The 14223-nt window shown below is 36.8% G+C and overlaps 1 protein-coding gene across 1 annotated transcript; it reads right to left on the reverse strand.

Moving 5' to 3' along the window:
• Positions 1-3889: 3889 nt before the first annotated feature.
• zgc:86839 (uncharacterized protein LOC415200 homolog) lies at positions 3890-5836 on the reverse strand. The gene is made up of 3 exons (XM_036529723.1): positions 5650-5836; positions 4874-5001; positions 3890-4559 (listed from the first exon to the last, which is right to left on the reverse strand). Exons 1-3 carry the CDS (start codon positions 5706-5708, stop codon positions 4516-4518), a joined length of 231 nt encoding a protein of 76 aa, XP_036385616.1. The 5' UTR covers positions 5709-5836; the 3' UTR covers positions 3890-4515.
• Positions 5837-14223: the final 8387 nt, after the last annotated feature.

Consider the following 14223-nt stretch of genomic DNA (forward strand, 5'->3'; position numbering starts at 1 on the left):
TTTTAAAATATAAAGAAAACTGCACACTGCTGATTAATTCTTCCAAATCATTGGAGTTATGATTACAAATCATACTGGATCTCAAGCTAGATTGAATTCTTTTTTTACCATTCAAACTCATTCCTGTGTTTTAACAAGTTGCTTTGAAATGCCGCATCAAAAGGCAACTTTGGGAAAAAAAAAAGTTCAAATCCGTAACTGGTTTTGGTGACATTTAATATTTATAAAGGACAAAGTCATGCCTCTAGATTGCTGTTTTCTCTGCCCACGCATCCATTAAACCTCTGAGCTTTTTTTTTTTTCCATGACATCAAAGGGAATGCGGCCACAGCAACAGCTTCTGAGGCTTTAATTATTAACAGGCACCTGTGGGTGACCCTAACCATGCCTGTGCCACGGGTTAAGATGCCCGCTGGGCTGATGGGCACTGCTTTGTTGATTCAGCGCATTATGAAAAAGGGCACAGACACAGACCGCTTCCTGATCGTGGTGCACTGGTTGTGGTGCTGTGCTGAGCTTTGTTCAAAGCACCTGTTTGCAAAACAGTAAACAAAAACTCAGAGCTGGATGGTAACAAATAGGTAGATTACATATACCCGCAGACCACTGGGGTTAATTTAAATAAGGTTATGTAAGAGGGAACACTCACTACAACAATTTGTATCATTGAGTAATAAATGTCTTTCTGAAAAACAAATTCAGAGTTTAAATGAATGGTGCTTAGGAGGCGAGGTTTTCTGGTAATGCTATTGTGCTGTCAATTAAGGGTGACTAAACCTATGGGCAGGATGTGCTCACAGCAGGGGAGATAATGACACACTTGGCCTTTTCAGCTGACCAATCATGAACAGGCTCTGAATGGTTCATACTAGATCTTACAGAATGAAAGGATAGATGACTAGATGTGTAGTCAGCCTACAGGGGAAACTCCTAAAATTTAAACGCTCCTCTAACTAGATTAGATCCCATATGAAAAAATGATGACAGACATGAATAGTTATGCTTATGCATGTGAATGCCTCATGTGGTCCTTATACAGTACCACAGGAAAGTTTGGACACACCTACTCATCAAAGAGTTTTTCTTTATTTTTACTATTTTCTACATTTTAGAATAATAGTAAAGGCATCAACTATGAGATAACACAAATAGCCTTATGCAGTGATGGAAGTGTTAAATCAAAACAAATCAAAATATTTTAGATTCTTCAAAGTAGCCAAAATATATTTTTAATTAAAAAAAAGAAATTCATTCATAGGCATCAACTTCAAATTTCAAGCATTTAAGCATAAGTCTTTAGCTCAAAATGTCTTTGAATGCATGTTTCATATTACCTTAATCAGATGTGTCCAAACTTTTGACTGGTACTATACATATACTATTTGGTAGCCATGCTCACCCACAACTCATTAACATGAGATACACTTGTGCTCTGCTCTTGGAAAAGTTGGGACTACAAGTTATACAGCATGTGTTACTCAATTCCCTGCAGTAGATTGAAGTGTGCACAGCCTCCACTGCCCTCCCCAACCAGATTGGCCTCTATTCAATAAATATATGTCATGAATGGACTTATCTTCTGTCAAATCTGTCTAGGCACTGTACTATATGCACAGGGTGATGGTAAGGCTGGCTATTATTAACATTTTTACTATGTAAAAAATAAAACAAAACAGCTTTTAAATTGCATATTTAGCCATGTGTTGCAATGTGTAAAGTTAAATCTATGAACTTTGAGTTATTTCTAAAAAAGCTAGACCAACATATGGCCACTGCCATTTTTTGTTTATAGTCATCGTGTCCATGGTTGCAAAAATACAAATTAATAAGGTTGGCATTATAATGAAGAAGATATTATCCTGCACTCTTGCGCAACCTAATGTGGATTGTTCTCAGAAAATCAGAACTAATCCATAGCTCCACGAGGACAAGAGGAAAAATGTTTGTATGCATGTGTATTAAAACATTTATACGACTAAGTGTTTAATTTAATGTTGTTGAGTGTGGTATCGGGAATAAGAAGAAAATGCAATTTGCCTGCACTCCTACCTAATTTGAAAAGCATTGCATACATCGCTAACTGTGAATGTACTGCATCTTTAACCGTCAACTAGAGTTCTGGAATTCCGTCAATTCACGTGCCCAGACTGTTTTTTTTAGTCAAACATATACTACACTGGTCACCAGTGAAGATAAGGATAGTGATGCCCATTTGATGATTTTTTTCCAAGTGCACTCCACAGCATTGCTTTTTTTGAATACCTGAAACGCACCCCCTGCACTTACCGTGATCCTGTTTGAATGCTTTGTGATATGAAGCCAAATCACAAAGTGAGAGGAGTCATTCAGAGGGAAAATGAAATTGGTCCCTTAAAAGAAACAATGCTCTCCTGTCCCCTGAACATTTACATTTATTCATTTGGCATGCACTTTTTTTACATGTATTCATTGAACATGTCTCTACTAATCCTTGACTGACCTCTGCTGGTCACAAAATGCACCACACATCACTCAGAGTGGTAAATAGGTCACTGCCATATAGTCTAAGGCTCTAAGCCTAAGGAATGAATACCTGCAGTTTTTATTTACAACAGATAAACTATGTGGTATCTTTGGTTATCTCTGCTGTTGCTCCAATAAATGAAGGAACAAAAATAACGTTTAATGTAACGTAATGTTTTCTACAGTGAATATTGCTGCTTTTCATCTCTTTAGCCTGAAGCCAAGGACTGTTCCACAGCAATCTTGTCTTTTTCACCAGGGTCAGCAAGATACAGCAGATGCCTTGCAGATTCAGGTCTGTATATTGTGTAAATGTGGTTATCCATTAGTGTCTACTACCAGCTCACCCTCATGACATAAAGACCAGCTGACCTGTGCATGGCCTACTCCAAGTTTTGCTTGTGAACAAGCAGTATGATCCAACATGGCACAGCAATCAGTTCTGGAGCATATTTAATGCAATATCAATTCTGCACATATACCTGTGTTTGATATTTACCTTTCTAGGTAAATGGTAACGTGGCTTCCATTTTGTGAGCATTTCCAACCTGAAAGAGCTATTTATCTTGAGGGGAGCAACCAGATCTTAACACTTATGAAAAAGCACTGGACATGCAACCTAATAATGACCTTCAGCTTGGCATAGTCTTTGGTAGGGTGTATTTTGCAATACTTTTGCCAGAAATGTAGTTTCAAACCCAAACATAAACATATTGTTCACTGAACTATTTTGTAGAAAAATGTCATGCCTTTGAAAAGAATTCCAAGACTAGTTTTACAGCACGTTACTAACCTTTTCAAAACAATGAAAATTCAAGAATTCTTCCACTGTTCATTAAAAAAACATTCACTGAGAAAGCCAGTATAAACCATTTTAATTGCCATATGTAAATGGAATATTCAGAAGATACTTTCTCCTACATTATTTTGTGACAAATCAGAATATTGCATTCTCAAGTGATGTGGTAAAACCTGAAAATCCTTTGTGGGAGTGTGTATGTAATTGTCATCAATAAAATCCCATATTTACCTCAAGATGATCACTCAGCTTGTTACAAAACCTGTGTCCACACATTTACTTATTTTTATTAGGCCTCTCAGCAGCAAAGTCTTATCTGAACCTGCTTGCAGCTTATGACCTCAATACAAAGTTCTGCATGCATTCAAGAATACGTAACTCAATGCATTCATTTAAATGTTCCTTGACAGGTATGTGCACATATGACTAGTACAAAATACAACTTCCATGAATTACCAGACTGAACTCTTTATTTACAATTATTATTGATCCACTATATGATTATGTAAATTCACAGATTAAGCCTGAAAAAATCTGAAGCTACTGCACTACTTCTAAGTTCAGTCTGTTAAGGCTGTTTTTTGGTATGTTTATAAAGCTGGCATACAACCTCTCAAGTGTTTACATGGTATTTTATGAACAAACATAAAGCATCGCTTTTCAATGTACTTGCATTTAACCACTTCCATTTAACATGCATGATGCACACAATTCAAGTGTTTTTTTAACCCAATGTCAATGATTCAGTTTACTACTGGACCCTGTCTACTCAGTTTTCCCTGAAATCATCAGTCTATATACAGTTTAATTCCTTGTGATACAATCCTCAGAAACGGAACAAGATTATTCCTTTTAAAAGTAAGGACATGAAACAGGATAATAGTTTTCATGTTTGTTTCATTTGGCACATTCAAGGGGAAGCCACCAAGTATCTACATATTTACACCTTTGATGCAAAAAGAACTTTATTCTAAAGACTTGGGTAAAAAAAAAACAATATAACAATAGGCACTTTAATAATAATCATCATGTTCACATTATACACCCCGTTACATATTCACATAGGAGAATTTCCATTTCTCTTAATAGTCTGAGCGTTGTTGCTGTGAGGAATACAGCTCAAGCACAGGAGTTCACCACTTGTAGGCTTGCAAGTACATTCTGAATACCAGATGAATACACGTGGATGTCCTAGAAAATTCCAGAATTTCACGTCAGTGTTTTGGAAGCGGTCTTCGGAACAGGAGAATGTGCGGTTCTGAAAGACATAACGCAGAATTTAGTTTCTACTTTCTCAGCATGTGGCAAGTTGTGGATTTGACGCTGCATCCCACCATGCACACCAAAAAAATATTTTGGTGCAGAGTACGCGCAGAGAAACTACAGCTAGTCAGTTCAACAACACTTCATATGCCTCATCAACACACCGTCTTAGTCTGTGCTGCAAACTTTTGCATGCATTTCCGACGCCCGACGCCCCGGTTCGCCATCTACTGCACGTTTGTAACAATTTATAACTCCGGCATGCTGCGCATCAAATTACATCTGCAGTAACATCTGTTTGTTACAAACCAGGTTCGTGGATCATATAGTGCACCCATCCGAGACTCTGCTGCACCCCAAGTCGCCTCCACTCGTCCTCCGACATCAGGTGAGATTTGGGCACTTGTTTTGCCAGTTCCCGCGGTAGCACGACATGCCTAATGTAATTTCAGAGAAAACAATGCATTTCAAAAAAAAAATCATCTCACAAATGACAATATCTTAAGATAGTAATCTAACGACTCCCTTTCTGCTAGCTAGATAATACGTGACAGGCACCGGTGTTGATGACCTAGGTAACGATAGCTAGCCAGAAGAAAAAGTGAAGATTTGGGTCAGCAACAGATGAATCCACTCCAACCACTTTAAAGACTTGATATTCTAACGTCATTTTTTCCAGTCACGGGAAAACGACAAGGGTTGCATAAAAAAACATAGCTACAAAGTTTAAATAAATATAAATCAAAGTTTAACAAGCTAGCAAGCGAAAATGTGGACAGGCAGATATTTTATTTGTTTTCTTCAGAAACAAAATTAACGTTACGTAGTCAGCTCGAACGCCAGGCCACTACCGAGAAAACCGCGTGTTATTTACATAGCCATCGTCACGCAGCTATTTTAATGTATTTCTTTCTAAGATGCTAGCGAACACGAGGATAGCACTTGCAAGATACACATCATTTCAACAGCACTTAAAAACTAATTAGATGTGTAAACTAGTGGCGTGGAAATGATAAAAGTGCAAATCTGACAAGCTAACAAGCTATGCTAACATTAGCGAAGTTATCGAATAACTTAGCCTGTACCTGTATTCATAGTGCTCATCGTTGTATTTGTCTGAATAATAGATCTGTTTGTGCGCCATTCCTCTTTGGTCAGGAAGTTTTTTGATGTTAAATTTGAAGCTATAACAGCTCTCTCAAAGTTATTTTCCTTGCTGCACGCCTCCCTTTTTTCGCTCGCTAACCGATACAGTTTTGAACGTTAAGTCGAACAAAGGTTGCTGAACACTGATTGGACACAAATTTCATGTGACCAGAACTAACCATCACACAGGACGGGGGTTTCACCAGAGATAGTTAATGACCAGCGAGACGACAAACTGAAAATAATGAGTTCCGGTAAAAACAAGACCTGCTGTACACATAAAATTCCGGTTTCCGCTGCGATTACAATAAAAGAATTTTCAATGTAAAGTGTAGCATCTCGCATCGTGATTTTTCATAGAATATTATCTTTGCTATAGTCACTGTTCACTGCGATGACGTCACGTTTCATGCCCCTACTGCAAGGAAAAAAATCTGTTTTTCTTTCACTAATCAGATTTTCAGTGTCTTTATTTTGCTTTCTAGAATACTAATGTTATCCTGCAGGAAAGCTCTAATATGTATCTACCTCGATAACTAGGTCTCTATGTAATATGTTTTTTTTAACAAGTAAAACACAGGTGGACAAGGACAACAGATTTTACAACTAGCATTTTTACATAGTCACATCATAGCTGGTGACATCCAGAAAGGATGACAAAAGACTAATTAGGAGATTTATAAACTTCCTGGGGATTAGTAACACACCTTGACAACACATACTAGATAGTGAGTTTAGACTATGTATGTTGCAGCTATATCTTATCTCGTGTAATATTAGCTATTTCATTCACATGTTCAGCTGTGATAATGTGTGAGCTTAACATTAATTGTCTTTGTAAATCACCAAGCACCACGAAGTAAAACTGTAGTTGAGCAACACCATGAACATACAAAGGTATAGGTATGTCACTTTGAGCTTTATCTATTTGTAATTGCCATATGTAACTGGAATATTCAGAGTAGAAGTTACCCAATACAGTAACAAAGTGGAAAAGTCACACAATGGGTTATCTTAAAAGTAGGGTTTCAGATACGTCTTCTTTTAGTGTAGATTATTTTTTTGTTAGTGTAGATGATATTATACTGTATGTATATACGCACACATATCCATATACATGTATACACACACGTGTGTGTGTGTGTGTGTGTGTGTGTGTGTGTATAAATGGCAAAACGGAATACTGAATATTTTCACTGTGCCATCGATTGAACAGACTCAGTGACAGAGGTTTGGTGGGATTAGTGAGGCTTGCGTCATTAATTTGTCATTTGTCATATGAGTCAGTTGACTCATTCTGCTGGACCTTTAAACACACAGACATCAAAGTTTAAAGGCTCTTAATTGGTGAACCTATGATTAATCTATCGCTTACCCTCAGTATGGATAACCTATACAGTAGGACGTTTTTAATTTCCTCCCAGCAGTAGTCTGTGACTCATTTGTTTGTGGTTTGTTAACCCCCATGTAAAAATACAGAAATGTCACTAATGATTTGGTTCAGCAAAACAGAATCAACAAACGAATGTATGCACACTGATAAAACAGAGGGAAGTGAAATACCTTTCTCCTTAATGAAATATCTTACATGTCTAATTGCGTGTCAAACAGATGGACTTGCTGAGTCCAGCAAGAGATACAAGCATTTTGTCACGACGATTGTAGTGTTTAAAGTGGAAGCTTTCAGAATTTAGGAAAGCAGCAAGGAGAGCTACTCGGCGTTAATTCATGGAATACATGGAGAAAACCTGCTTTTAACTGTAACCTAGTAACACATTTCTGAGTGTCATTCCCATCCCCTGGCATCACACACGCATGTAACCTGAAATCGGTAAGGAGGGCATGCACACAAACATACCGAGTTGCAGTTCAGCATCCCTCTATGAGCTCGTCTCACAGGAGCCAATGGCGTTTGCCGGGTTTAGACTGTCAATCTTTTCAGCCAGCCCCCTCACCCCATTCTTGTTGCTATGCTGTCTTTGAAACTATGGTTACGGTAAAGGTGCCTTTAGGGAATGAGCTTCCTGTCGTGACTTACCTCATTTCTGCGTCCAATCATGGGGGATTGATTGTGTTTTAGACTGGAAATGTCCAGTTTAGTGCAGTATCAAAGATGGGTCACAAAATATTTAGCTTTATCATTATACATTTTTATAGTGGATAATGAATCTTGTGATGCGGAATTCTACAGCAGTGATGATGACGACATACCAATTTTTACTCCATATTTGATATATAAAGACAGGGGTGAATAGGTTTATGGAGCTCATGATCCAGCATCATGAGTAATTTAGGATGCCCATTACTTTATTAATTTATTTTTTATGCCAGTGTTGTTTTAACCTTGGGGTAAAATTGCAAGCATTTTTTGCCTGTGAAACAACTGCAATCAGGTCGAATGCTCAAAAAATCATTTTTGATATTTGATATTAAACAATGAAAAAACACATTATTAAACTTGTGGGCTTTTAACTTGAACGTACAGTAGTCCTTTTATGACTATTGTCACAGGAAGTAAAGAAGACATTTTTCTGAAGACTTTTTTTTTCCCTACCAGCATATGTGATCATTGTTGCCACTGTTGTTCCCACTGCCATTTTGTCACTGTCGTGTGATTTTTCACTACTGTCATGTAAGACAGCGTGTTCCATGTTTTTTTTCCCATGGAGAGAAGCTGAGACTTTAACACCTGTGTATACATTCTCCTTTTCAGGGCAACCCAATTAATTTTGTACATGAAAGCTACTGTATGCATTATTCCCTTATTTCTAACCTAAACCATGAGTGGCAAGTGGCCAATAATGCTTGATTATATTAATATTTCCTGAATGCCAATGTTTGATCTTGTAGTAAGACTCAAAAGCCCTCATTTTCACCTTGATCACTGCTGTCCATATCAGAAAAAACTCTTCAGCACTTGATTTATGTCATGCTTAATCTGAACAACTAGCCTCAGCTCTGCTGATACAGAGCTAGGATTTCATGGTTCCCTTTGCTGGAGATGCATGACAGCTCAGATACTGAGAGCATCAAACCATGTATTTGACACTACACCTGTCGCTTCACATAGTGAGTAAAGCACATGTAATAAAAATGAAAACTTGCTTTGGTTTTTCCATTTACTTCACATAAATAAAATCTTATTTTAAGGCTGATATCATGACAATACCTCATAAGAGATTAAGAACACAGATTTAATCATAGGCTGAGATGAAACATCTACAGCTGTTCCCATTCTTTTGTTCTTTTATAGGAAGATGGAAATGGATGAATCAGGAAGCAGGGCTAAATGGCAGGTAACAGTATTCACTGTTTCCAAATAAAGACAGCTTACAAAACCACCAAAAGATTATAGCCATTACTTCCATTTATGGTTAGTGCAAGTGAGTGGGAGACACACAACACCCATCACTCATGTATGCTAGGTGGACAAGGTTTACTGCTTAATTGTTCATTTTAATTGTTTTAATGAATACCCACATTTCGTGTAGTCACATGTCTGGCTCCTCCTAAATGTTTTACTGGGTCATCTTTTCTTGTCATGTAGGAGTCATTGCAAGAGTCATTGCAAAGGCCAATAAAACCATTTTATGTGGGTACGAGGACAATGGGACTCCACACTCGCTCATAGACACCATGGCCTGAATATAGCTTGCCTCCTCCACTTAAGGATCCGGTATATTTTAAGGTTTTAAAGGTTTTAACCTTCTTCCCTGGCTCTGTAAGAATGTGGTGCTGAACCATTGTTGGTCTACTGAATAGGGTGGAGAATACACATCAGTTCTGGACAATTAATCCCCCAAATTCTGCTGGAAACCCCTGCTCCATGTGGGAAGATTACAACTTGTGTTTATGTTTTATAAAATTCCAAACCGAATAACTCTTTAAAAATCAAAAGGCGAGAGACATTTATTACTGCTTAAGCAATAGGATGCAATATAACGGGGCAATCGTTCAGTGAAAAATCACTGTCATTGGCTACAACATCTGGCCTTCTGCAGAATACCTCTTTACAGCTCAGGAAAATCATTTATTTATTGTGATAATTCACTTGACTAATGGGACTTTTCCTTTAAAAGGATGTCAGTTTTTATTGAAGAAAACAATCTGGCCACACAGAAGCCAGCTATTTGTTACTGTATATGGCACCTAGTATATTCTGTAAAATAATGTGTCTCTCCTGCACCAACAGAATTAGCTACCTGCCCTGTGTACAGCAAGATAATATAAGATAGCTTGATATAAACCAGCCAATATAACCAGTTAGCTTGATACTTCATTGTACATTTCAAGTTGGTGCTATTTGGTTTATGGTGCGTTTGTCTATAAACCAAATGATAATTAAAAACCTTATCTTTGTCAGCTTATGTTAGCTAACTGAATTGCATTTGATAGCCTCTTAAATGAATCTGTACATAATAGCTAGCAAGTTAGCTAGGGTCTTGTGTTGTGTTCTGTATGTTTATATTTTTTGTCTGTTTACAAACACACATAACCAGTAAAATAAGAATATTTACCTGATATTTAGCTAGCCAGCTAGCTGATTTTCTAAATACACAGCTTCTGTTTTGCAATTTGTTGATATTGACAGGCCTTTGCCTGAACACCAGCGGCTGTTCTCCACATTAACATTCCTAGCTAACTACTTACCTAGCTAGCCAACTACTAAACTAGCTAGATAACTTTTCTTTGTTTAATGACATCAACCACGACCATTGCAAAATGAGGTTTCTAATTTTTTTCATGAGCTAGGGATAAAACAAATTACACATTATGTATTTCAGCTAAATTTTGATAATCTACAGCTTCAGTGTTACAGTATATCTAATGCTAATAGTGTTAATTGGCCAGCCAGCAAGAGTCAAAAACTTAAAAAGGGAAAAAATAGATTAGCTGGCTAGCTATATGCAGTATGTCAAAATTATGTGTATTTATCAACTAATGTATAAGCTAGGATACATCATGATGATGACATACTCAATGCATCAATTCTGACAACACTTGTTCTCCTCATTTTTTGGCATAACAATACAATTGCTACACATACACCAGTCTGCATATTGTGCTCTGGCTGACCTTGTAACTGCAAGTAACTACTACGTTTTACCCACAATGTTTAGTATTTACAAAATCAGAGACATAATAGATAGTGAACATGAAGGTGGCAATTTACTGCTTGCGCCTTGGAATTGTGAGAACTGTGGTTAGGTTTCTCTTCATAACTTGTATGTTTGGTACCTGGAACCAGCATTGTCACCCTTCTGTGCACTTTTTCTATATAGCTTCTACATCACTATATAGACACATTAGTGTAAATGTGGTTGAAATAATGTATGTGATGCTCAATATTTCTGCTGTATATCCCAGAATCGTATTCACTAACATCTAGGATTTAACATGTTAAATTTTATTTGGCATGTGTCTTCCTAGTTCTTGACCCTATTTACATCTTCTTAAGTCTCATTTGGAATGCATTTTGAAAACAATAACTTGGGATTTCTGACATCTCTATTTTCTAATATGTATAATTATAGCATCGGAATATGACCTGTAACAGAGGAAATAACATGTGCAATAAATGTGAAGAAACTGTGTAATAATTGTGAAGAGACTGAAGACTATGTATTATTAGATATTTAATTAAAACTATTGCATAAGCCCTTGAGGCAATCTACTGAGACCATTCTCAGTTTTCAAGGTGGTTGGAAATATTGAGAAAATGCATTAATATATGAGGGCAAAAAATATAATCATGTTGATGATTTTCAGTATTTTAACTTTTGTGATACAGTAGACAACTGTGGATTTATGCTGCTTTACTTGGAGTTCCAGATAACCAAATAAAATATGTAAAACTGAGCAAATAATGAAACTGTCATAGAAAGGGAACAGAATAATAAATTGAAATTAAATGGAGAATTATTGTTTCAGAATGAAACCAAGGTCAAAATATTGATGAACTATTTATGGCTAAAATTAAATGTCATTGAATATTTGTATTTTTTAAGGAATTAGTTAATAAATAAATAATACAGAAATGAATTGTACAGAAAATCGGGGGATTCTAAGCATACCTCTTGTGAGGATGATATACAGTGGCTCTGACTGAATCTTCTCTCTCCCTCTCAATGGATGCTGAAAGTGTCTATTATGGTGCAAGTCACGTTGCAGTGAGCAAGCAAGATTGCAGGAATTGTAGCCTTTGTTCGGTGATTGGCTGAAAAGGATTGCCCTCCACACCTACACAGAGTACACCCAATCTCCAGGACTTCCTGCTACCTTAATTAGCTATCCTTGGAGAGCGTTGACAGATCCTAGTCACGATTATGTAGATTATCTCTCAGGGCCTTGTACTGTAGTGTGTTGCCAACAGGAAATACTTGTCTATTCTCACTCCTCTCTCAGTAAGCTGTTGAGCCTTTTAGTGTGTATGCTTATTGCTTTTGTCTTGCATAACTGTGCATGTTGTCAATGAACTGCACATATATTTTCAACATTTTTACACCAAGATAAATAACTCATGGTATGTTCCAGTGGCATAATGTGAATGTTAAATTTCTTCATACAGTTTGGTGCCTCTAATTGGAGCAATTGCAGAAATTAAAAGTGCAGTAGGTTAAGCCTTCATTAACAGGGGGATGAAGGTTCTGGGCCTTTTTTCCGAAACAGACCATTCTGTAAGATTAAACAAAAATTTACATCTGAATGCTTGCTTCCTTAACAGGATTTAATCCAAGTATGCTATGGATTGCACTAAATGATCAATTTTTAATCTTATTTTGATTTGATGTGATGTCGGATGTATGAATGATTCTTCCCCTTAGTATTTCATGACTACTGTTCTAATTATTATATGCAGTGGTCATAGGAAAAGCAATTCTAATTCTAATTCTAATTCTGATTTGTTTCTTATTTCTTAAAATTGTATGGGCCTATTTGTTTTTGATACATTAAGCAACATCTTTATAAGAAATATTAAATGAAATTAGTATGGATTAATATGGATTCATTAATATCTGAATAATACATCATACATAGTATTTTAAAGTTCTTTGCTCTTGCATGTGGTAAGCATATTGCAACAGAGTCAAGCATCTCCAGTAATCTTCTTTTAGGGGCTAAACAGTACCTATTATTTATTTTTGTGGAATGCCAGTATTTTATTGTAGTTAACTGATTAATTGCTTCCACATGTCTCCTCTTGTATAAAATGCAGGAAAAAATCATTTGCAAAGTGTTTTAGTTTCATTTAGTCAGATGTGTGTAATTAAAATTGATGACTACTAATTTATTTAAGATTCCTCCCTGACGTGTCCTGTCAATATATGTTATGAAGGTTTTAAATGTATTTATCCAATGTGGTTGTTGTGCCTTGCTCTGTGTAGGTGTACCCCTGTGATGATGCATATTTAGTATGATAATAATGATAGGTCAGGCATATCAGTTGTCTGCTGATTGCTGTGTCTGGAGAAATGAAGATGTACTGTGCTATCATATGGTGGAGCTCCCCGACATGCCAAATAACTGATGGATGTGCAACAAACATTTGAATGACATTCTATGTTAACTCGTATTTAAAAATATACAAATATGATAAACTGGTGCATTCTGTCTGGTTTATTTGGGGTACATTTGTTTTTCTATGTTAGACCTACAGTTTTTGGCCACCTGGTACGGTATGAATCATGCAATTGCTGCATTGACCATTTTCATCTGCACTCAGGATCTCTACTCTGGATATACCATTGTTGAAATATACTGTAGTCCTGGGGAGCCTCACAACTCCTGAATTCCACACAATGAGATCACTACAACAAAATGCACAATCATGTTTTTGGTCAGGGTACAGAACCGACTTGTTGACATGATTACAATTTAAAATATGCCATGTGTGTATTGCTCCAATCAGACCAATGTAAAAATGGAACTGTGGGAGAGAGCCCTTTGAAGTTACTGTCATAACATTATAATTTTTACATAAATTTGAGTGATACAAGTTGAACAGTAAACCAAAATACTGGCATCCTTTGAACCATTAATATGTGTATTCTGTATTTGCATCTGTCGACTGAGGAGGGTCATGGTCCAGCTTTGGTGGACAGTCATGCCCTGTGTAAGAATGAACAATTCCCAGATATCAAACCCATATGTGGCACAGCCCCAAAGCCAGTAGCGTAGTGTTGGGTTATGTGTATACTACGATGGAAGTCAGCACTTAGTCATAGCAATGTCTCATACAGTGATGTAATAGTTTACTTTATAATCCCATAATTCTGCAGCCTTGTACCAAAAAACCAGCACGAGTGCTTAACCTTGCTGGTGGTTGTCGATTCTTATGAAACATTCATTATAGTAGCACAGTGCTGTCAAGTCCAGAGTGGAATTAATTTTCACCCTACCTTAAGCAAGTCAATAGAGTGATATTTACTGGGACATTCTGTGGTCTGTATTGCAGCACATGAATCCTTCCCTTTTTCCCCTCTTTTGTTATTAATAAGCTTGACATTTCTAGT

Source organism: Megalops cyprinoides, chromosome 5 (genome assembly GCF_013368585.1).
Source record: "Megalops cyprinoides isolate fMegCyp1 chromosome 5, fMegCyp1.pri, whole genome shotgun sequence".
Taxonomy (NCBI): domain Eukaryota; kingdom Metazoa; phylum Chordata; class Actinopteri; order Elopiformes; family Megalopidae; genus Megalops; species Megalops cyprinoides.